This window comes from Triturus cristatus, chromosome 6 (assembly GCF_964204655.1).
Source record: "Triturus cristatus chromosome 6, aTriCri1.1, whole genome shotgun sequence".
NCBI classification, from domain to species: domain Eukaryota; kingdom Metazoa; phylum Chordata; class Amphibia; order Caudata; family Salamandridae; genus Triturus; species Triturus cristatus.
Genome location: NC_140589.1, coordinates 1,465,618,967 through 1,465,645,174, shown reverse-complemented (window position 1 = coordinate 1,465,645,174; position 26,208 = coordinate 1,465,618,967). Strand labels below are relative to the sequence as shown.

General features: G+C 41.9%; 1 protein-coding gene across 5 annotated transcripts in view; it reads right to left on the bottom strand.

Annotated features, from left to right (window-relative positions):
* Positions 1–26,208, bottom strand: part of VPS54 (VPS54 subunit of GARP complex) — a 541,872-nt gene that overhangs the window by 424,226 nt on the left and 91,438 nt on the right. For all 5 annotated transcript variants that reach the window (XM_085612543.1, XM_085612546.1, XM_085612547.1 and 2 more), the window contains 2 exons: positions 14,989–15,230; positions 2,284–2,365 (listed from right to left, as the gene is read on the bottom strand). In XM_085612543.1, the coding sequence (XP_085468669.1) occupies positions 2,284–2,365; positions 14,989–15,230 (324 nt within the window). The remainder of the gene's footprint in view (positions 1–2,283; positions 2,366–14,988; positions 15,231–26,208) is intronic.

Sequence of the window (26,208 nt, the reverse complement as noted above, 5' to 3'; positions counted from 1 at the left end):
ACTCTCTCCATCGTACTCCTTGGAGGCAATATACCCCACTTTCTTAGACGACTTCATGCGCCTTTGAATACTGCCTACTCCGGCAGATACGGTAACTAAACATTAATACCCCCTTTTTAATTTGTCCTGATCTTAATTAATTTTTAGATCTGACAACCCAAACTTTTTATTTCATTTCTAGGTGCCCTCTCCCTTCCACTTGCGCTTTCGTTCTGAGGAAGACCCCACTAGTAAGGTTCCGACAAATACCTACACGAATCCAGGGGTCGAAACGTCGACACACCATTGATGCCAGTAACGCCAACAGCGCATGTCGCATTGTGACTTCTGTCTTACATGGCTGCACATATTTTATTGTAGTGTATTGTGAAATGAACCGTGTATAAAATCTGTGGCATTGAATAGCATGTCCAACAATTTGATTGTAAACAACTGCTAGTAATATCCTTCACTTACCTCACAACCTCACACAATTCACTGCCCCATTCCCTCTCCACCCATTTGGGCACACCAATGATGGTTTTGAATGTTTTTTGTATATTGTGATCTCTAAAATCTGCAGCAGATGTTCATTGTGATTAAATAACACTTGAACATTTTTCAAATCTTTTGATTTATTTGCTATCGTTTTAATATTTTGTCTTTGATCGATATAATTGTACTGGGACCACCTTGTTCCAATTGTTTTACATGGCATTGCATCTATTAGTGCTAAACGCATAGAGGTATGGGGATAAGAAGGACCCTGCGTATGCAGCAGAACGAAGGTGTATGGGAGTCTACCCTTCACACCAATTGTATTCGGCGCCCCTACGCAACTCTTTACTGCTGGCCACTCATGTAGTATTCCAGGTGTGGAAACAGCCCCTCCGTAGGATGGGGTGGTGGAACAAGCTGACTGGGGTAACTCCACTGTGGCATAATGGCCGCTTGCCACAGCTTGCTGCGTTGCCCGGATTTCGTGGGTAGGATATTAAAGGAATCTCTACGCTAGGAAATGTGATGCGTGGCTCCGTTCTGAAATCATTCCAAGATCTTCAACAAGAGTATCAGATGCAGAAAACTCAATTTTATAAATACCTCCAATTTCGACATGCCATTTACCCCAGTATTTCGGGAATAGAGGCCCGCCCAGAATTCAGTCCTATTGAAGCCAAAGTGTTTATGGGCGATCTGCAGGACCATATAATCTCGAAGATCTATCAGTCACTGGTGATCAACAGCCCTAATACGCTAGATAAACTTAGAGAAGCTTGGGTGGAAGATCTGGGCCCAATAGACGGAGATGATTGGGTGGATGCAGTGGCCTCCCCTCGGGGAGCAGCGATAGCAATGCAGCTACGTCTCATCCAATTTAAATACCTTCACCGGGTTTACTATATCAGGCTCAGGTTGTGGAGGGCGGGGCTAGTGACATCCCCGATATGCCTGCGGTGTGGTTGGGAGGAGGGGTCCCTAATGCATACAATCTGGCACTGCACAGCACTCATGAGATTCTGGCGAGGGGTTCTGGCCTGTCTTGCAGAAGTGTTGGGGTGGGAGCTCCCCTCCTCCCCAAGATTAGTAATTTTACATATCATGGAGAGTATAGGGGGTAATGTATACAAGAGGCACTTGTTATTGCTGGGGCTGACTTTGGCTAAGAGGGATATAGCAAGGCTGTGGAAGGCATCGGCCCCACCTTCTCTCTCGGCATGGAAAAATAGGCTGGACTTTTGTATGGGATTGGAGATACCAATATTCAAGGCGAGGGGATGTCCGCAAAAGCACCCCAAGATCTGGAAAAGATCGCCAGATTACCGGGGCCTCTATCTGGATCCAGTACCTCCGGTGGATGCATCTGTATCAAGGTTGTTATGCGGGCCTCTTGTATGAAGGACCAATTATGTAGTGATGTAATTTATTTGGTGGGATGGGTGATGTGGTGGCATCTGAAACGTAGTAGTGGAATAGTGCAACGGGGGGGGAGGTTCACTGTATTTATATTGTATTGTTTTGCATAACCATGATTATGGTAATGTATAAACCACATGTCAATGACAATAATTATAATGTCTAATTTGGCAGATGTTTCCTGGGGTAAGGAGTTATGCACTGTACTTGACCCCTAACACAAGAAAATTTGTATTAAAAAAAAGAGAAAAAAAAACAACAAAAGAAAAGCAGCAAGGCAAAAATTTTAAATTCGGTGACTTATGTTTTTTTTTCCAAAGTGACAATTCCGATAACATGACACAGTAATGGACAAGTTAATGAAGCAGTTAATAACAGTAGAGACTTTACCATTACTACGTGACAGAGCGTTCCTGTCAAACTCATCCTTGGGGGGACAAATATTTTTGCAGCGACCATGAACCTTTTCTCGCTGTTAAAAAAAAAAAAGAAAAACACAGATAAGTACTTTTGCATTTAGAGAGATACATTTATATTCAAGATGCTACAGAATTGCAAATACTTCTCGATAAACGCAGTGTCCTGTTTAAGGAGGTTGGTAAAGTTATTGCACAGCGGAGGGATGGGAAAAAATTTCAAAATATTTGAACCATGGCAACAAAGGCTATTTAATATGAACCCTCAGCTGTATACCAAGTTCAAACATGGATGCTGACCACCTATTGGGTCTTATGCTCCAATCTCCTTTCGTTCAGTAGCTTTTATTTTATTGCCAGAATTGCCTTTAGCCCTGTTCTATGGTTTCATCCCTCTCACACACGGATTAAATGATTAGGCGGGTGATTCAGTCACAACGCCCCAATTTATAAGACAAACAAAAAGCAACCGCACCAATGTGTAGACCATAAACAATGAACACTAAGATACCCTAAAAAGTAACTTCTGTACCAAAACCCAGTCATCTCTGCCAGAAATTCAAACAGGTCAAATAGGAACGTCAACAGCGGTTACCACAGGCTTGCTTTTGGGTCTTTCAGGCATTGCTCTTACTAACCACGGTCTCGGAGGCAATCATGCTGGTGTAAGGGAGAGGAAGTCAGTGGGTTTCTAGCATCCCCATTTACTTTCTGCAATTAACACAACCTGGCCTTAACAACTTGGCACCAAATAGGGGGCAGGTAAGGGTTTAAAGGTGGGAAAGGGGGTCAACCCTGTTTTGGCGGAGCCAGGTAAGGGTTTAAAGGTGGGAAAGGGGATCAACCCTGTGTTGGCATCAGCAAATGTCACATCTGCTACCACTGGATGAATGTGTAATGATGTCAATCAGGCACAAATGCCCATACATTACTACTGGATTCCACTGTAGATGATAATTAAGATGATATTTAGGATGAACTACCTGTAAGTAATTCTACTTCTAGTGGAACATCTATCCCAGTTAGAGCAACTGTCAAAACAAGGGACTGTGATGCTATGGAAATGGAAGAACCACAGTAGCTACAATTAAATCCTGAAGTGACTTGGATTAACTCACCCTGTAGGAAGCATAGAATGAATATAGAAGGCAGTCTGTTTGGTAGATGGATGATCAAAAGACACATTACAGCAAAGCTACAAGAGTGATTAAAATAAACAAGTTAGCTACATTTGGTATCATTCTTTCTGATAGAAATAACTTACTTTGAATTAGATATTGTCTCCAGCAGATACCTTACTGGAATCTTTCCAGAGCATGTGTGGTGGGGGATAGTCGAGGACAGAACTAGGCCTAACAAAATGATTCGCCAAATCAAGATTGAACATAGCTCTATCCCACTCCAGGCAATAATGCTTGGCAAAATAAAGAATGGAAGATCCACAACAGGATTACAAATTGATTAGACGGATACCACCCCACAAACCACAAAAGAAAAGACATCACAGCCATCCTCTTGTGAAGTGAGGGCAGAAACTATTCAGGGGAAATTTCCCAACTAGTTCATTGCTGAGCTGCAGAATAACAGAGATCCATCAAGAAATGGTCCGTTTCCTGAAGCGTCCACTTTCGAGCCATTAACCTACATAATAAGGTTGTCATCCATTCATAAGTCATTACATCTAAGAATATAACAATTCAGTTCTCAAATAGGACTGAGCCTGTGCAGTCTGTCTTCACATTTAGATGGATGAAGGAAAGAAAATTGGTATAGTAGTGGTTTGAGATGCATTGAAAAAATCCCCCGGGAGAAAATATGATTTCACAAAAAATAAACCATATACTTATAAAAGACTTAAAGAAGCTAAAAGCACTGGTAACTCATGCTTTCTACTGATGTGACTGAGACGAGGAAAACTACCTCTTCCAAGACAGTAATTTAAGATCTTAGGAATGCCTAGGCCCAAAGGGTGGAACAATCAAAAATGTCAACACTAGACTGAGGTTCCATGGAGAAATATGAAATAACTAGGGAGGGTTTTTGTTCACCAAGCCCTTTACGAATCTAGTCACCACTGGCAACTTGATAAAGAGCACTGCTCTGGTGGAAATTTACAGAGAAGGAGTCCAAATAACCTTTCAATGTGCCTATACGAAGGTCTGTATCCTAATCAGAGGATTAATTGCAAGAATTAAAGCATTTGAGCTTGTAAAGGGACTGCGGAATGCTCAAATTATTAAGCATAAGAAACACAAATTTTAACTTTCATGATGCTATAATACCATATTTTGATCATAAGTGGTCTACAGTATTGTGTAAGGCAAGAATTGCATCTAACAGCCTTAAACACATCTCTCTTATTCACAACCATTAAGTGTTAAAGAACTGCATCAGATAAAAATCTCAAGATCAGAGCATATAAAAACGTACTAATGATTCAAGATAATATGGGCAACTTAAAAAATATATTAGCCAAGGCCATTAGTAAAACATCAAAGGTTGAAAGAAGCACACTCTAGTTGTGATATAAAACCCAAGGAAAAACTTGAATTTGCATCAAAATATTTGAACCGAAGTCAAAAGATAAAAAGCATCAATCTGAAAGAATGGGAAATTCGTTGTAAATTTTCCATTACTACATCATAGAAGACTGTAAAGAGACTGAAAAAGGTTGATTAACATTTGCATCTATTAGTGGATTTGAGGCATCAAAACAATTTCAGCAGAATTCATAATTATAAAGGAATTGCCAATCAATCCCTTAAAAAAGGATGTCATTTATTAAACACATTTATCAGGTGTTCCTGTGCAAATCATTCATTAACTGTGGTTAGTAGATCTTTAAAATTACATGCAACTAGTAACTCTAAATTCTGCAAACATTATTTAAATGCCTATGTAGAAAGCGTATTTTAGACAAATAAAAAGAAAGTTAAAGGTCAGGCTTTCAGAACATAAAATCACTATTCTCAACAAGAAAAGCAATATGCCAACGGCTATACATTTCTTGAAATCAGGGCATGAGTTTATCTGGTTACAATTCCAAGTGCAGGTGGAGGAAATGCAGTTACATTGAGAAACATAATGGATATACAAATTATAAATTTTGCAAACCTGGGGTGGAAATAATATAACAGACCTTAAATATTTTTGCGAAAATTGGATAATTGGTCTCTGTAGTTTAACTTAAGGTTTCTGGTGTGATTATATGTGTGGATGACAGACTGGAATCGAATTCCTGGTACATGGCATGCATATTCACTGCTGGCATGCTGAAGGTACGCCTAAGGCATGCCTATCTATGCCCCTCAGCACCTGCTCAGCGGCAAGTGCTACCCATGCTGGCCAAACCACTTCAGAATAGGCATAGATCACTTATTCAAGTGCCCGACTTGAAGGACTTAACCCTGGGTCTGTTCCTACAGTCCAATCTTCATCACCAACTAGGAAATCCTCTCTATCATACTGCGTTAAACTCAAGTAAGGTTTGGAGTGCACCAGCTCCTTTCAATGTGCATTACTGAACATCCTCTCACTAACTTACCACAATACTTAAGACCACGTTTTGATTCTTAATCAGGAACTTGACTTTCTTACTGAGACATGACTGCATGATGCTTTTAATCCAGACTTGGGGCCTAATTTAGAACTTGGCGGACAGGTTACTCCATCACAACGGTGACGGATATACCATCTGCCAAAATATAAATCCCATAGGATGTAATGATATTTATATTTCTACGGATGAGATATCTGTCACCATTGTGATAGAGTAACCCACCTGCCGAGATCTAATTCAGGCCCTTAGTATTTTAAATCCATCAGCATACAAAATTCTGCAAGTAAACGAAAATAAAAGTAGAGGTGGCAAGAGTGGCTGTGATTTTTTGAAGATTCTTTCCCTTTGCGACAACTGGCCTTCAAAACCTTCACTGCAGCAGAATAGATTTGTTTTAAATTAGAACTATCTACTACTTTCTCAGTTTCTATAAGATTTTGTTTTCCTTATTGCTGTATCGTCTTAAAGTTTGCTCATACAGGGAGATTTTTATATTTGGACTGGTTGTTCTCCTGAGGCAAATGTTAGTAATATTTAGTCAACAGTACATTGCTGGGCTGACACTGGTTGTGGAGGGTTCTACAAAGGCCAAAAGTCACACAACTGTTCTTTTTTTTCCTCACTAAACATTATTAGAGACATTATCTGAGATTCCCTCCCATGAATAGATCACTTTTTCATTCACTTTAACTGGTTGTTGCTTACTCCCCATAAGATTCATGCTCCTAAAGTAAAAATGAGAGGATGTGCTTGGTATGAAATCGCAAAAGATGCTTTCTTTGCAGCACTTGATACCTTTATTCCAGTCTCTTTAGAATAACACTGATATTAATGACTTAAGGTGAATTAAGTTGGACGATTCGCTATCTAAAGCACTAAATTCTCAAATTCCTAAACCTTCAGAGCAGCGATTCTTGCCAGACCGTAACCTTTTAACAAAAGAATGCAAAAAGCTGGAACATCTATGGAGGTGTGGCTATCACCCAATAAGCAAATCACGATACCTTGTGGCTCCAACTGGCTTTCAACGTAAACAAATCATCAGAAAGGCTAAAAGTACATTAAGAATTCATTCTTCATAAGAAATTGTTAAGTCTTAAAACCCAACAGACTTGTCAGGTATTTAACCCACCTTACTCCTTAGAACTGAGTAACAATCTGGCTAACCACATTTATGCTCATCTGATACAATATGTTCAATTGTGATGTCACCCCAATTTCTACGATTAAATGTCACAAAAATGAGACATTCCTCGGATTCTTTACTATCAAAATAGGATTTGCAGTTTTCCGCTTCCATGTCATGTAGGATTCACAGAGTTACCTTTGGCAGTCAAATCTGGCTCACTCATCGAAGTTTGTCTGGTCTAATTTCTTTGGCTGGAATTAGGCTGGCTAATACCTCATTTTACTATGGTGTGCAATGCTTCCTTCGATACATCAATCATTCCATTTTGTTACAAAGATACAGTGCTATCACCTATCCTAATAAAACACCCAAAGAGGGTCCTATGAATCCCAGCAACTACCACCTCATCCCTTTTTTGCATTTTCCCATTATGATACTGGAAAATATGTAAACAGTATTCTATCTTCTTTTTTAGAGGTCAACTTCAGATCACTTTTCAGCACAGTTTCTTCCAGTGTAGCAACAGCTGATGAACTGCACTGGACCTTAAACCAAGGGGGTTTTGGGGCCCGAATTCTACTTGATCTATTGGCAGCCTTTGATACCGTTTCCCAAGAGGTGCTTCTTCTTTGGTTGAATTAGATTGGGTTCAGAAGCTCAGTTCTGAAATGGCCAACTTCATGTTCAAATAACAGGACCCTAAGTGTGAAAACTGTTTCTTCCTCTTCAAACACTAAGAAGGTGAAACATGTGCTCCCTCAAACCATGGGTTCACCGTTGAGCCCCACGATTTTTAGCATCTATGTGGCACCTAAATGTATTCAATATTTTTCCCACTTCTTTATTACATATGCAGACAACACTCCCCTTATCATGTGGCTGAATGGACCTCCTGAACTCAAACAAGCTACGTTTAGGTGATGTTTATCTGAAGTAGCAACTTGGAAGCATTGCAATTCCCCTATACTCAACACTGGTAAAATAGAAGTGTTGGTGCTGGAATGCTCGAATACCATTGCGTCAGATGCTTGATTATCATCCAATTTGGGTGCACTGCCCTCTAAAAGCTCTACTGTTAAAACTCTTTTTCCGCTCGACAATGCTCGCACCTTAGTACATCTGATTAAAAAGATCATATCTCTGGTTCCTGGTGTCGACAGTGCTGAAGTAAATAACCCTATTTCTTCCTCTGGATTATCATAAACAAGTTTTTCAAGCCTTGACTATCTCAAGATTACATTACTGCAACAGCGAATGCATTGGCACTTCAAAGAAGCTACTTCCAAACCTCAATTCATTCAAAATGAAGTGGTCCAAATGATTTTCGACCTTCCACATCAGGCACACTTCTCCCATCAAAGACTTCTACTCCATTGACTACACATTGATAAAAGAATAATTGATAAAACTTCGGTCCTCCTTATCGTGCAGTCATCAAATCAGGTCCCTCCTATCTTCAGGACCACTCGCTAAAAATGTGTTTGTATACTATGTTCAGTCTTGGACTATAACTCGGTGATTATCTCTTTCAGAAAAGTGAGATAGAGTGTCTGTGCCTTTTGCCTATTGGCTGCTAAACATTGGCACACCCTTCCCTGCTCACTTAAGGATAAACTTAATCATCTCCAGTTCAAGAAATCTTCAAAAGCCTTTCCATTTGAATAATCCTCACTCATGCTGCTTTTGATTAGTTATCAAGTACATTTAAATTCATAGCGCCAGGACAGCTTTATGGAAACAGTTATGATTAATAAAACTTAACAACAAAACAAGACCTACGATGGATACAGACAGCAGACTGAATTAGACAACGGAAACAGAGGACAGGATCAAGTAATTAATATGTGAATAGTTTGATGTTTACGAATATGTCTTCATAAAGAGTTTGCATCTGTCTCAGCATAGAGTGACAACTCCTTTCAGACAATTTTAAAAGTTTTAATTAACTACTTATATATAGAGTTTCTCTTTAATTTGCTTGATGTTTTCAATGGGTTAACTTTACTTTACGATGGGTTAAGAAAAAGGTATTAAGTGGGCTAAGTGTAGTTGAAAATAAACAGCATATGAGCTGGTACATTTTAGCTGTTGAGTAAAAATATTTTAAGAGATGGAGAATTCCATTGTAATAGATGTGTGCAAAATAAACTGTGGAAAGGACAACTAAGGCTCTTGATTTAAGTGAATGCCAATTTGCCCAGAATGATAGTACAAGAGTGAACACCAAAGAGGAGGCATTAAAAATACAAAATGGGGGGGGAGGAGCCAAGATGGCGACCGGGACAGCAGCGTAGATTCCCGGCTCCGTGAACCTCCGCATCCCGCACGGATATCCTGCATGAGATCCTTATTCTGCGCTACGAGATCGTGTTCGTAAACGAAAGTGGCAACCGATCGTGTGACCCTGAGGTTTCTGACTGCAGTACCGCCGGAGAAATCAGCGATTGAACTTTGCGGCCCGTGCGGTCCCGAAGCCGGGACCTCGAGTGGACGCCTTGGCCGGGCGGCAGTTTAACAACAACGGCCTGTGGTGACTGGGTGGAGTCGGTCCGCCGGAGTGGTGCTCCCTTCGGCCTGCATTTTGCTGTGGTCGCTCCCCCCCTGCTGAGCGCTGCGGACCGAGGACATGCCCGGGTGTGCAATTCTCGGATTCTGTGGTGTTTGCCCCTGCCTTTGACGGTGAGCTGCCCGGACGCCGTCCCTGGTTCGGCCTGATCCTTGTGGGCTGCTCCCGGCTTTTTGCGGGAGCTGGTCCGTGGCGGAGACGACTATTGCCCGTGACCGCGCAACGGTTGATCTGTTCCTCCCACAGGATCCCTGTCTTCAGCGACGTGGACCTTGAGGCGTTGGTCCCGGGGTCCTGGCCCCAATACGAGTCGGGCCTTCCCAGCGGCCATTTTGTCACTATGCAGCCTACCATCCTGTCCGCTGGGACGCAGCGGGACTGGGGGTGTGTGACGGTCGGGAGTGTGGCAGAGCGATCGGAGAGAGCTGCTCTGGGGTACGGCGACCTCCTGGAGGCCCTTGGTGCCCTTCATTACTCCTTGGCTCATGGCGCCGGGGTCCTGGGGAGGAAGCTAGATGGTGTGGTATCAGCGTTGGGACAGTGGCGGCATGCTGGTCCACAAGTACACAGTGGCTTCCCACACTGCACACAGGAGGAAGATGTTGCGGCCCCCCCCGCGATTAGTGTACAGCCGGACACTCCGGACAGTATGCTACCGTGTGGTCGGCTAACTGTGGGCTTGATCTGCTCCGGAGGTATTGGACCTGAGCGGAAGATGGTGGCCTTGTCCCGTGCGCAATCTCCGGCGGCCCAGGGACGATTCCAGCAACGTGTGTCTCATTTGACTGCTTCAGCCTGTCTGGACCTTGTGTGCAGTGCAGATCCTGGGGCGGCACTGGAAAAGACGCCCCCCCATGAAGCGGTCCGTGCTGATGCTCAGAGACTTCCACCCCACCTGTGTGCGTCGCTTCCCGACTGTTTTTGGACACTCCTGTATCTTGGGACATCGGACATGGTGCTGGGTCGAGGGGCAGGCATGGGCAGAATCGCAAAGAGCGGTCAAGGCTGAGGCTGATCCTTCGGGAGTGGTCACCTAGTAGACAGGCGGACTCATGGTTGCGTGCTCTCATGGTTATTCGCATAGTTGGTGCATAATGCTCCCCACTCCCCCCCTCCTTTTTTTGATATGATCAACCTGGTGCTGCTAATTGTTTGCTGTGGGGAGACTTCACCGTGCGGGAGGGAGAAGCCGGGGGTATGTTTTGAAGGCCCTCCTCCAGTTTATTACATTCCCTCCGCCCCCCCGTCTGGGGGGGCTCTTTCTTACTCCTTTTTTCCCTGTCTCTTCTATATTTCGGGTCTAGTTCCAGGGCGACAGGCACACTGCTGGGGGGTGGGGCCATACTCATTCGCAGAGGTGCAGGGTGGGGGGATGGGGGAGGGGACTCTTTAGTCTTTATCTCTTTTTCCATGGCCTCCTTTTTCTTCTCTGTTCCTTTTGTGCTTTTTTCTGGGATCAGCGCGGTACACCTCTCTTATTGTGAATCGCTTGCTCTTAATGTGTGCCACAGTTTCCGGGGGGTTCGCTGGGCTTTAGGTACCGGGACCTGTAGGCGCAACTATCTTTGATATTGCTCCCCATCCGTACTTTCCCGTGTCTGCGCCATTGATTCAGTGTATTGCTGCTTGCTGCTTGCGTCTCTTATCCTTGCCCCTTATCGCTGTTGGGAAACTGTTTGGCACCTGATCCTACTGTTTTGTTTTATTATAAAATGAAAAACCCTTTCTCTCCTGGTGTCCTACCTGAGCGGCTCATCGGCCGGACTATACTGTATTGTAGACTTTGCTCTCCGAGGTGCCGCCTGTGTTTACATGTGCTTTTATTGTTCTGATTGCTTAGCGGCCGGCCCCGGGGGGTTGTAGGCCCATACGTGTAAGTGCTTGAAATGTCAATAAAGGTTTTTCAAAAAAAAAAAAAAAAAAAAAAAAAAATACAAAATGGCAAAAATGGTCACAAATAATTGTGTGCCTGGACACAAAGAATTAAATTGATTTACAAGTTCACAAATACCAACAATATTTTTCAATCAACCAAAAGTGCAACAAAGAATCGTAAGGCACCAAACTTATTACAAAGAAAAACGTATTTAATTTATTTTGGTACATTAAATGTATTTAAATAGTCAACGAAAAATCACTAGAGGTGCAGGATGAACAAAGGTACTACATTCCAGAAATGGTGAGCAGAGGAAACCTCTACCAAGTACCATCACCAAACTGAAAAGCAAAGAACTGGAAATTGCCAATTGAGTAGCTAAAAAATATCCCATGTGAGGACTTTCAGTGTGGAGTGTGTTGTGGCACTCGGGATACGAATAAAGCAAGACAGGAATTCAGCAAAAAGGGCACAACATCTCTGTACTGAGAAGAGGGAGTAAAAAAAGGTTAGTAAATAATGATGCAGCATAAAATATACGAAAAATAATAGGAGAGGGAAGAGGTACACGGTAGGTGTAGGATTTTCCCTAAGTATAGGAAATATAAAAAGTAGATGAGTTAGCAGAAAATGAGGGGATGTAGAAAAGAACAAGGGAGTTAACTCACAGGAGGGAGTTAAACAGGAAGGCAGCCCACAGTCTGGGGTAACTGAATGGGGGAAAAAGATAAGGCTCAAGAAAAAAGGCACCGGTATGCAGAGGGCATGTGAAGAAAAGGAACACAAGAGGACGAGGGGGTGGAGCCCAGCATCTACTTCATGTACTTGTGCCTTTTTCTCCACTGCCGCGTAAGGAGTGATAATGTGTTTTCTGACCAAGTCCCCCACTATACTTGCCTTATCAGTGTAAAATCTGATTGAGTGCAAGGCTTTATCAGTCTTATTTCCAAATACTTTCACTTCATCACAGAGCATATCTTTCAATTTAAGGTCAAAGATAGTACTTTGCAGCCATTCCTGTCACTTCAGAACAGCAGTTAAGTGCTGAACTGGTATTCACCTAGTTGTACTGCCTCCTTGATAGTGAGATTTAACTGCAATGACAACTGTAAACTGTATCATTCTTGCTGAAGCCGGGGATACCTATTCTGTCATAGTGCTAATATACTGATCAACTTTCTCCAGGCCTGGGCCAAAACCAATGAATCTGCTGTAAATTAACCTGCATGGAATTTTAAGGGCATCATCAATATAGCACTGGATATTATTTTACAATTGGTCTAGTGATGGAAGGCCATGAAAAAGACATTTTCATAATTGGGAGGCTTTCGTCCTAAAAGTCTTCTAGAAACATAATAGTCACTGCCTTCTTTGGTCTTAAAATCATACTGAAAAATTATTTTTGCCCTCAACATATCCAAGTGGGGTTACCCAAAGAGGAACCATCATTAAAACCTTCCCTAAGATTAGACACTCCTCTCATTGAACAACTTGCTCCCCCATTTCCATTCCCATGCTTTCATTCCTTCCTGGTCTACTTTCCAACCTCTACATTATGGATTTGAGGAGCTGTTTTTCCAACAGAGGGCAGTGTAGGTATAGGAGGTAAGTATTGTGGAACATTAAGGTATCACAGTCGTGGTCTAGGTATTGGAAGTTCCTCTGGTCACCGAAGCTCTGCTGTTGAATCTTTTTAGGTTCAGGTGACCATTTGGTAACATTTTGGAGTATTCTACAAAGAGAAATCAGCAAGTCAATTGGCATCCATTGTGTTGGTGGGCAATAATTCCCTTTTGGGGGACTTAGTCTTAAATAGTCATTGCATCCATTTCCTCCTCTTTATCCTTGTCTTCTCTACCAAACAGAAATTTGGGAGAATATGTCTCTTCAAGATTTTCTCCTGGGAAGGGAATGTCTTCATCCATGATGATGTCAGATAATGCTAGTGGTCTTTTGAAGGCAATAGTGGATAAGGAGGGCACAAATGGAAAGAGATGCTGGCAAAATCTTTGGTAAAAGAGCCTCAATAATCCAAAAACATTTTTTCCTTATAACGGGTCAGATTGAATCCAAGCTTTTCCTCAAACGTTGCGGGATTTGTGTTGAAAAGATTACGTTTCTTATTAGACAAGTGCTTCTGAGAGGAAATGCTGTCATTTCTTTTGAAAATGTAGGCTTTGTCAGATTGTCCATGTGTACTTGAGAGAGCAAATACTATAAATATGTCTTAACAACTCACATGAAATCAGTACCTTAGAGCCTTTCTCCTTTGCCGTGCAGATCTCCTCTTCCATATTGATTTTTTTCTTGGATTAATGGAGTTGGTTAATTCTTCTACAACAGAGTTATACCATTCCTCAATATATACAATTAAGGTTATCCTCCTGTCTGCAAGGGCTTTCTCTGAGAAATAAGGACAGTTTTTAAAGTCACTCAGAATATGCTGTGACGGGATGAAATGGCCCTTCAAGAAGAGCTTTTTGATGCCAACGGCTTGCCAGCTTTTAAGCTGCACTTATGAGCTGCTCAGGTTCTTCCGAGCAACCTATGTGGGTACATGTTCTATAAGAACCTATGTGGGTTCCAACAGTCTCTTAATGGGAGCGTTGAGGGTCTCTTTCAAGCCTGAAGCCTTGGGTTACCTCCTTCTTCTTTGGATTCCTGATAGAATTTAAAATGTTATCTTACCTTGATAGGTGATACTCCTGAACCATTTGTCAGTCTTAAAATAATTATCTCCCATTCGAAAATGTTGAGCAAATAGAGAGGTATACCCCAAACTTTTTAACATGTGATGTGTGCTAAAGAAATGAAACAGGGGCTCTGAGGGAAGGGATTAAGGCTTAGCCACATCAAAAGCTGCACATAAAATAGTCCAGAAAAGTTGGACAGCGTACTGCATTAAACAGGGTTAGGTGCTATGTAAAATGCACTGAAGGATCCTAGCCTGACAATGGGAACTTAATCAAAGCGTATTAGTCTATGACAGAGCCTGTCTGGAAAAAGCATGTACTTTCTTACCCAACTACACCCTTTATTGGAACTAATAAAGGGCAAAATCCTACAATGATAATTTTTCATCACAAGGTTGGCCAGACACATCCAACGTAACAGTAGCATAACTTCATTTAATATTTCAAGCGGTTTGGAGACCTCACTGGCTGAGATAATCCAAATTCCCGATCTTGAGAAGTCTAAGACTTTCTGTACGGAGTGCATTTCATAATGTAGCAAAAACCCGTAAATGGTGTCACTTTTGTTTACAGGCAAATGTCATTTTACAGTAACAGCAAGTCTTAACACAACTCTCATCCCACGAGCAGGCTTTTGGTGTCCCTCTATAAAACGGATAACAGAACAGTTAGTCCCTTATGTCTTCTACCCATAAAACGACATGAGGCACTCAAAGTTGCTTCAATTGGTATGTAACACTATTGTTACACATGACATGTTATTTGTATTATTTCAAATACATAATGATATTTACAATCAAAAAAAGGTTCATGTGATTCAACTGTACTTCTGTTACTCAAAAGGATGGGGACTTACCATAGTAATATCTTGTTTGTACAATGCAAAACTTTCCTTGGTAATCACAGGGAGGTAGAATGAAGGCATGACTTCGGTCTCCACAAAATCTAGTCCCCATGTTTTAGTAAAGAAATCAGATTCTCTTTTTGCCAACCTAGGATCGTTTAGTGCAGCTGGAAGGTTTACTTTGGAATGATAAATTGTCCATCTGTGCTGATCTGCAACAACAGATGGGCCATCGCACAAACTGTTGGGTTCACCTGTAACGAAAAAGTCCCAATGACTAATTAGGAATAACCCCTTTTGCATTTAAAAAAACTAGCTAACTGAAACAATTAAAAATGTTAAGCATATGGAGCACATTAACAAAGCAAACAGGGTGAAAATACAGAAACTAACAAAGAATCCAAGACAGCTAGCGTGATGTGAAAAAAGATTAACTGTAATCAGTCCAAATTACATGCATTTACTATTTTAAAACGGATTATACAATATCATGTAAAAAAAAGTCAATTAAAATTGGGAAGAAAGAAAAGAAAATGTTCAAGGTAGCAAAATAACATAGCTATCTAATTAAATACAGTCTTCATAAAGGCAACCCTATGCAAGAGATACTTTTAAACACCACATCTAAGTCTTAAGTTTAAGAGAATCCTTACAAAAAAAACTCCTTCCTGACTTATTGGAAAAAGCAAAAAACTGTGTCCGCCATGAATGTTTCATTTTAACTTATAGACGAGTAAGACTAGATATTGGACTCAACAGTGAATCCACGAATGCCCCTAATGTTAGTTCAAGATTTCTACCACTTTTCCGGTAAGCAGACAATTCAATTTTATTATCATACACAGCCAACAGTTTGCAACATATGATAGATAGGCATGTTCCAGTTACAGATTCTATCCTATCAGCAAATATTTTATAAAGTTCTTTATTATGATAAAAGGACTAACAACTTGCAAATAAGAGCTACATGTTCTCAAGAGTGCGTTTATTCCTTTACCTACCTGGGAGTTTTGTTACCCACTATAGAAATGGATGTCCATTATTCTATGGAAGAATGGGCAAAAGAAAATCAAAGGTATGTTTTGGATTTATGAAGCTCCGAGCAACACTAAAGTGAAATGGGACAGGATTTTGGAGTTATGTAAATACCTCATCTTTACAGATGGAATAAAATTGCCTCCTAAGGAAACTCTTTAGGTATCTGCTTTCTGATCTACCTTTAGTCAAATGTGAAAACCTAATTTGTCTGTTTAGAGAGAACATCAAGCTTGTTCCAATTAAACATTGGGCTTCACTATGGTTAAATAAAAGGTGGGCATTTCCAATGCCATTGTATACAATATCATGAATTTGGAGAAAGCACCAGTGATTCCATGGACTAAATACATAGAAGAGAGCTTTATTGATTTTGGAAGTTCTGGGGCTCGGAATCTCAGATTTTTGGTGACAAGAAGTATGTTTGTGTGACACAGCTCTTGCTCTGTAGTCAACCTGGATCAAGATGACCCCTTATGTAGCCTGGTGAGAAGCTATGAGTAGACCAAGAGTCAGTTTCATTGCATCTCATTGGAAGTATTCACTATTAGACTTTAAGTTGTTAGTTCCAACTATTGATTCACATGCATGCTTACGGTTATGTACTTGTTATTTTAATATAAGTGGCAACTTGTACAGACTGGATAAAACAGCTTCCTATGGAAAAGAAAATGGATAGATATCAAGTACAGGAGAACCAATCATACCCTGGTTTACCTTAAAGAGAAATATGAAATAATCAAGAATTTAAAAATCCGACAAATATGAAAACTAATAGCTAACCGGTTCATAATCCAATACTCTATTAAAATAGAAAATACATCAGATAATGAAGCTAGCTGAACTATGAAAACAATCCTAATAATGAAGTTTACGCACTTGATAAACTAACAGGTAAACACTCAGAAATTTGCTGGCCTTTTCCCGGAGCCCTCGGAAAGTCATTGTTACATGTAAGTGATAGTTTACTAATGCTGTCACAGGGACGGGAGTGCTATCTCACTGTTCAAATATGCCAAATGTTCATATTTTGGTTGTGAAGACAATAACGGCGGTAATGTAATGTGCACTCAGTTAAGATTGGTCTATGATTGAGTCAAACAGTTTCTAAGTAGAACATTAGTCAGAACAATGCAGCAGCGCCTGATGTTTTAAAAACACCACAGGTTCCTGGGGAGGGTCTGTGGGGGGGGGAACATGGCGGTCGGCTACTTCAAAGGAGACTTGGGGGAAAGGTGGTAAATCAACAGAGTGCATTAAGATTACCCCCTCCTTGCGCTCTTTCTTTATAGTTCAATCGAATAGGTAAGAGGACTGCATTTCCTTACCCCCTCAGTCCCACCAAGCAGGCAGGTCAGGGTCGCAGAACAGAAGTAATGTTGACATGGGGAATACAGCGAGGAGTAGGGTAGTACTTGAAACCAGCAACAGATTCCAGTTATTAACTAACGATACAGAGCAGGATCAGTCTCAGCTACATGGTTCTCAGCCACAAAATTTCAGACCCCAGCCCCAAGGACAAGAAAGCCAGCTAGGTGTAGAGAAGATGCTTGCAACCTTGATAGAAGAAATCAGAGGAAGTTCACGATATTGGGAGAAAAATCAGGGAAAGATTTAGGCCGCCTGTGATGCCCTAGAAGCCAAAATGAACTCCTTAATGGAAACAATGTGTGTGATGGTAGCTTCTTTAGAGGAACTCAATAGGGAAGTCGAAGCCAACCATGAAAAGATTGAGGCACTTATAATGGGAGAAAAAGATCTGTGACAAAACTGAGCAACTAGAAAATAATGCGAGAAGGAATAATATTAGAGTACTGAACGTTGTGGAAGGTTCAAAGGGAGAGAACATCAGAGGCTTCACGGTTAATCTAATAAAAGGATTTTATACCTAGTATGGACCCTCTGGTACTGGATGAGGACATATAGAGGATTTGATATCCTTTCACAAAAGCGGCAGTCAGGAAATGCCCAAGAAAAACTTTGATCAACTTTAAGTCATACTCTCTAAAGAAAAAATTCTGATGGAAGCCCTAAAAGCTGGCAGTTTCACAAAAGGGGAGTGGACCTTAAGTATCAGGTTGGATATTCCCAGAGCTACGCAGCATAGATGGCTCGAGCTAGGTAAATCCATTCAGAAGTTTAGATCACTGTGAGCCACTGCCTAGATGTGTTTCCCTGCCCCTCTAAAAATCATGTGGAACAATAAAATGCATAATATAAGGGACCTGAAGGAAGCAGTAATCTTAGTGGAACAGATTAAAGCACATCAGAAATGAAATAGATGTCACTGAGGAAAACGAGAGTTCAAATGGGCATAAATTTCAAAAACAAACGCAATGGTTTCAGGGAGGGTTCCCCAGGGTGGGGTGAGGGGGGGTCACTGGCACAACAGGAGTTTTGGCTGATAATTAGCACTGGGTGTAGGAGCAAGTAGGAGAAAAAGAAAGCAATTTTTAGCTCTCATTTGCAAAGAGATAATACAAAGGCTTTTGTGGAGCTCATACAGGTATAAGCTAGTTCCTTCCCTCTTCTTAGATTAACATGCCAGAGTCGTCAAGTTTTTACCCTCAAAGGTCTTAACTTGGAATGTAAGCGGCCGTAGAGTAAAACTAGGAGGAGAAGAATTCTTGAATATTTGTGGCTTTAAGACAGCGAAGTCATAATTTTACAAGAGACCCATCTGTTAAAAGAAGAATGGGAAGAAATAATAGAGAAACAAAAATGGGTAGACCTTTACATGTGCACCAGTCAGTCATGTTGAGTTAAGGGGGTGGCACTCCTCATTAAAAAACCTATCAAGGCTGCTTTGGAGGGTTATATGGCACATCAAGGGGGGAGACGGCTGATCGCAAAGTTGAAAATGTATATAGTACATGATACGCTTTTGTGGGTTATTATGGACCAAACATTGATGACCCTGCCCCCCTTCAAGCCCTGTATAATAAGCTTCTGGAGGTTAAATTTCTCATATTATTAGGAGGGGATTTTAATGTGCTCATAGGCCCCATTTATAATAAATCTACTACAACAGGCCCAGCAAGTTCCCTCAAAATGAGAGTGCTAGTAAAACAATTAATAAAAGATATGGGCTTAGTTGATATTTGGAGACTAAGAGCAAATTGAGAGCAAAGTTTATCTTTCCACAACAAAAAGTATGGGCATTTTTCTGGAATTGATTTTTTCCTATTGGATATCAAAATGAGCAAAAAAGTCAATTAAGTGGAACACGTACCGGAACATCTTTCTGATCACTCAGCAGTTAGCCTTAAATTTCTGCTAGATAAATTACCTCTTCCCCCAAGATAGTCTGTAAACGGAGTACTATTATTGTACTCACAGGTGATAGATCACCTGAAGCAAGATATTAAAGAATGTTTTCAGATAAAAAGAAATTCGACCCCTCTGAACACCATCTGGGACACATACAAAGCTTTCATTAGAGGAAGGGTAATTAGTCAAGCAGCAAATACGTGTAAGGAAACAAAAAGCTAGATAAGGGATCTTGAATCTACAATACAGAGGCTGTAGAGAGTGGTAGGCAAGATGCACAATACCCTAGATGAGGTAGCTGTGGAGGAAAGGATAAAGAGTACAAGACCTGACCTTGCAAATTATTTAAAAGCAATAATACGGATTAAATGAGAAGCCAGTAAATAGGCCTACTATGAATATGCAGAGGGGTGTGGCAAACTATTGGGCTGGAAAACAAAGGTGGAACAGACTAGAAACATCATTACAGCAATTCAAATTGAAGAAATGGGTAAAATATGCACGGAGGCCTAAGATAGAACAGGCCTTTACACACTTCTTGTAAAAGCTATATACAGAAGTTCTAGAGGCGTTCGAGGACCAGATCACGAGTCATTTTAGTGGAATTGTCATACCGACCATGCAAGTAGACTTAAAGGAGAAGATGAAATTGGGGATTTGTACTAAAGTGTTAGCGGCAATTAGGAAAACTAAAGAGAGAAAAAGCAGCTGGACCAGCTGGCCTGCCAAACAAGATATATATGGCCCTAAAAGATGAGCTTGTTCCCACTCTAACTGAACTGCTGAATGCTGCGTTCTCTGAAGGGCAAGCTCTGCAGTGTTCTTGGGATGAGTCCACTATTAGTACAATTCTTAAGCCGAATAAAGACCCTAAGATTTGCGAGTCGGATAAGCTGATTTCTTTATTTGAACCGCAACTATAAAACCTATACACAGGTGTTAACCAAACAACTGGAGAAGATGATTGGGACATTAGTCCACAAAGACCAAAAGGGGTTTTGTTAGGGGAAGAAAACTTCACGAGTTAACGCATGACCTGATTGGTGCAATAGACATGGCTAAAAAAGATAAATGTGCTTTGATGGTACTGACCTTTGATGCTGCCAAAGCTTTTGACAGTGTGAGCTGGCCCGTTTTATATTTTGCAATCCAACTGCACGACTTGAATTCTCAAGAGAAGTCAGGTCATTATACAAAAACCCAATAGCTAGGATATTGTTGAACAGTAATCTTCACCCAACAGATAAACACAGAGAGAGGGCTATATCAGGGATGCCCGCTATCACCTCTGCTTTTTCAATCTATATATTGAGCCCTTGGCAAATAAAGTTAGGACAAGTTAAAATATCACCCACTTTGAGTGTAATGCGTGGGAGAAAAAGTGGCTCTTGATGCAGAGGATCTGATGGTTTATACAAGAGATCCGGCAAGGCCCCTCCCAATGATTCTGAGTACCTTGGAGGACTTTGGGAATGTTTCTGGCTATTTGCTAATCAGCAGAAGACAGAAATTATAACATGGAACACTCACTATAATAGTCCTCTTGTAAAACAGGAAATAAGGTACTTAGGAATTCAGGTGGTGGAAGACCAGGATAAAATGGGCCACGTAACTTTTAATAAAACAATAACGGGAACTAGGAGGTTATTAAGAACGTAGGGAGGTCTCCCACATTCTTTTCTAGGAAGGGCTAATATCTTAAAAATGTAGACACTCCAAAAATGTGATTTTATTTTTAACGCAATACCATTAGTTTTCAAGCCAGAATGGTTTGAGAAACTTCAGGGGGAGAGAAGCAACTTCATTTGGTCAGCCAAGTGGGTGAGAATTGCGTGGAGGAAACTACATACAGGGATGTGGAATTCCTACAGCCCGACACCCGGGAAATATTGTTTGGGGTCAAGGGCAACAAGTTTTCATGTGTATTTTGTCCTCGGGACAAGTAGGCCCAACCCCCTACATCACAAACCCTTTGACTGCCAGTTTACAGTACCACAATATGGATCAGGGAAACGCTTTGCCTGCAGTTAAGGTAATATTTGTGTCCATGTGTTAATGCTGTTCAAACTTGTATTTATGGTTCATTAATGCAAAACCTTTATTATTAGGGTGAGTGATCTAAGTACATGTAAGTTCAGACTGTACTACTGATCGTGGGTCCAGTATAAAAATGTGTAAACACTTTTTCAATATTTAGCAATATGAGGCTATGCATACGGCTCCCAGAATGCTCTCTGATAAGATGCAAATATATGCAGAAGCTTGAAAGCAAGATTGATTCTTTGCTTTCAAAATAAAATGTTCACAAAAAAAAATGCAAAAACATTTCGCTAAACTACTGAAACATTTTAGTTACAATTTTCCTGCAGCATCATTTAGCAAAATGTGTTGATGTGTGCTAGTGTTTCCCAAAAATATTCATAATGGAAAATCAGTGTAACCAGTTTTAATAAGATTATGGGAAACAAAAAATAAACAAGCATTGGTAAAGCCAATAGGTCTGGAATTGTTGGTCAGCGTTTTGGTTTTGTCAATGCGGGAGTTGTTTTGGCATGGTTTTTTGTAAAACCTTATTGGTGTGGGAGCTACCGGCCCTCATAACAAACATTGGCCAAAGCAAACATTGTTTTGGTCTCAAAAAGCACACATTGCAACAGTTGTTCCTGGCACTGAACAAAATGACTATGTGTTGTTTATGCTCCTTGTGAAAGTACAGAATGCTGTCACTCACAGTGAAGCTAGCCGACAGAGAGAGAGACAGAATGTTAATAAACACAAAATGTCATGGTTAACGCCAGACCTAATCAGGGGCCCAATTATTAAAGTCTCAAAAGTGCACTCATGTCCTTGCATTAAGGGCAGATATACGACTTTCATGATTCACAAGACTTTACAGAAGTAGGCCAAGAAATAGTACTCCTAGAAAATATTTGTGAACTGCATTTTAGCATGAGCTAATATGCAGGTTTAGATGTGCTCATGCGAAAATCTGAGTGTTTGCAAGTTCACTTTCCCTCCAACCATTTTTTCCCCAACCCTGAAATAAGTTTTATGGCTGCCATTGTCAGGAGTAAATTTCCAACCTTTCTCAGTATGGGAAAAGATTAGATAAGAGTTGGTAAAAACCCTTAAAATATGCAAATTAGTAGGTTTGCACAGACTCAAAAGGGCATTCCAACCCTGGAACTGATGCTTACCTTCAGCGCTAGTATGTAGATCTGCTGAAACGTGGTAACATAAGGGAATTGCTAGTATTCAAACCCTACTATGGAAGGAGACCTGGGATAATCAGAGAGGCTATTCCGGAGCTCTTATATAATGAGATTGCTGCCATAATTTGTCACTGCATTACATGGCACTAAAGGGACAAGTGGATTTCGTTACAGGACAAGTAGATTTATGAAGCAAACTGCCCCATGAAATTACACACCCCTGTACATAGGAAAAAATAGCAGGGGAATCACAAGTTCAGATTTTTATTTATACTGTTAGGCTTTCCAGCTAAAGAATATAAGATCTTTCCTTTACCCGCTTCTTAAAGCCTTGACAAAAAATCTGTGCCAAGGTGGTGATCATTTCCTTTTTAAATTTGGACACCCAAAGTATTTGAAAAAGGTTGGGCTGAGGATGGTAGAGTCGACATGCAAGCTAAGGTATCAAGTTAGTTAGACACTAGGAATACCAAATTACATTTCGAACCAATGTGGAACTCAATGGAAACTCCTGATAGCCTACAGGACATGTTGGCAAGCCCTTTAATTGAAGTGGGCGTGAATACGTGGGGTCAAATCATTAAGGGGAAATCTTTACTCTCTTGGGAGTCCCCGACCGAAATCACAGAGGGTAACTTGTCCTAAGTACAATCATTTAGCAAGTTGGGCATGCAGATTATGTAGAGATGAGAAAGGAAACACGGAATGGGAAGAAAAGTTACAAGGAAGACCGCTCCAATGACTAGAAGTCTCCAAATGGTACTGGATGCTAGTGCAAGCCGGGGAGAAGTTTTTACCCTGCCAACAGATACCTGGAAGAGGGGCCTGCTGATGCTATATTAAACAACTTTATGGCAATTATTTTTGTCTACTATTTTATTGTCTATCAAATCCTCACCTGGCAAAATATTCTATTTACCGTGCTCAGGGTATACTGGACAACAAAAATGGCCATCGATCCTGGGAGGTCGGGAGGTGAAAAAGTGTCGCAAGTGTGGCATGGAAAAGGCGGATGATGTTCTTATGTTCTGACAGTGTCCCTTGATCTGCGTCTTCTGGCAGGAAGTGGGTAAGGTGCTCTCTGAGGTAATGTTACAGGAAAGAAAGGTAAGCCTGGCACTGGTGAGGTTTGGGATAACAGAAGGTCTGGGGGTCACTCTTAAGAAGCAAACATTCTTACTTTTTGTGCTAATCTTGTAAGCAAGAAGGAAGATCTGTCTGTTTGAATTGGCTAGTCATTAACCTTCCCGCTGTTTAGGATTGGGCAACAAAGCCCAATCCTAAACAGCGGGTGAGTGTCTGAAAAGTTTCAGCACTTCGTCCATCATCTCCTTGTGTTTGCTTAGGATTGGGTAACATCTACTCTGTGGGTGAACAGTTCAGATCATAGCTGCTGCTCAATTAAGAGAATAGAGATGTGCACGGCATGGGAACACTGGTATAAGTCCTGGCAAAATAATATGTGAGCTCACATTAGATTCGAAAAGAAAACGTCCAATGATTATGCATCTAAGAAACAACCTTCCGAGGGGAGATACCACCAGGGCCAATCGAGAAATCGCCGACAAATAAGGCTGTTTTTGAGTCTCCTGCGCCATTTAAAAGAGAATCATGGCTTTTGGTTTTTTCTCTTTTTGAAGTGAGATGTGGGTAATTTCCACCAATGTTTCTTCAGATTGAGCTCCTTCCATCTCTAAGCTGCACAAACGAAGCCGGAAAAATAACACACCACAGGCTTACCCAACCACCCCAGTACTCAATGCCCATTCTGCCAAGAGGCAATGAGGGTTTTGGAAAAAGTAATCTCAAATCAAAGGTTAAGGCAAAAGTTAGTCTTTTCTACAGTTCAGAATCTTCAGTTGTCAATATCTCAAAATGGAAACACCGTAAGAGACATAAATGCAAGGTGGCAGAATCCCAACGAGTACAGAGATGCCTTGTCCCCTAAGGGTTTATTTGCAGCCAGGGGAGAGAAGGTAGCAATCAATGCAGAATCATGTACTAAAGCCCATCTAGTCAAATGCCAGCAACGCCCAGCAGGAGGCTGTTCAAGAAGTAATGAACAAGTTACTTACCTTCGGTAACAATATATCGGTAAGAAACATTAGTTAGCTAGATTCCTCACCTTAGAATATCCCAAGGCGTCAGGCTGGATCCGGAAAGATTCACCTTAGAATAGATACCCCAGCAATACCAACCCCGGTGGTGGGCCTGCGAACCAAGTTCATACCAGAAAGTCCTGGAGAACAGAACGGCCAAAGAAGCCGTCTCTCCGGACTTGGCTGTCCAGGCAATAGTGTTTGGCAAACGTGTGCAGCGAGGCCCACGTTGCTGCCTGACAGATGTCCTGCAAGGGGACTCCCCGGCCCAGGGCAGTGGTCGCCGCTGTGGCCAGAGTGGAATAGGCCCTCAGCCCTACAGGAGGTTCCTTTTTAGCTAAAGAGTAACAGGCCTTGATACACAAAACGACCCACCGAGAGATGGTTCGTTTGTGCACCGCCCGCCCCTTCTTAGCGCCCACGTAGCCAAAAAAAAGTTGGTTGCCCACCCGGAACTGTTTGGTGCGGTCCAGATAGAAAGACAGCGCCGGCCTGGGTCCAGACGGTGGAGCCTCTCTTCCTCTTTCGAGGGATGCGGAGGCGGAAAGAAGGTGGGCAGAGTAAGAGACTGTCCGATGTGAAAGGCAGTTACCACCTTAGGGAGAAAGCAAGGACGAGTCCGGAGAACAACTTTGTCCGGATGGACAGAAAGGAAAGGAGGCTTAGAAGAGAGAGCATGGAGCTCACTCACCCTTCTAGCAGAGGTGATGGCAACCAGGAAAGCAGTCTTAAGAGTGAGAAGACGAAGGGGACAATTATGAGGCGGCTCAAAGGGAGCGCACATCAGAAAGGTCAAAACAAGGTTCAAATCCCACTGAGGCATTACGAAAGGGACAGGAGGAAACATGTGAGTAATGCCCCTAAAGAATCGAGAAACAGGGCATTTGAAAAGAGAAGGCTGAAGCCGTAAGAAAGCAGAAATAGCTGAAAGATACCCCTTGAGGGTGCCCAGAGCAGAGCCCTGCTGGGCCAAGGAAAGAAGAAAGAGGAGAACCTCAGAAAGAGGGGCGGAAAGGGGATCCACAGCCTTTGCTGTGCACCATGCCACAAATTTGTTCCACCTGCAGGCGTATACCGATTTTGTGGAGGGACGCCTGGCTGCCAGAATAACATTACAGACTTCAGGAGGCAAGTCAAATGGCATCAACTGCCGCTGCTCAATCTCCACACATGGAGGTGGAGGCTGGACAGGTTCGGGTGGAGGACCGTCCCCTGTTGCTGCGACAGAAGGTCCTCCTGAAGAGGCAGTCGTATCGGGGGATCGATTGACAGACTGAGTAGCTCGGGATACCAGAACCTTCGTGCCCAATCCGGAGCCACTAAGATGACTTGGGCCCGGTCGACCCTGATCTTCTTGAGCACTCTGGGCAGAAGTGGTATAGGCGGAAAGGCGTACAACAGACCGCAACTCCACTCGCGATGAAAGGCGTCCCCGAGCGAGTGCCGCCTTGGAAACTCCAACACGCAGAACTGCTGACATTGCGCGTTCCCTTCGGTGGCGAGTAGATCTAACCAAGGCTCTCCCCACTGCCGAAAGAGGCCTTGCGCCACGTCCGAGTGTAGACGCCATTCGTGATCCATCATGCACTGGCGGCTGAGTTCGTCTGCTCTGGCAT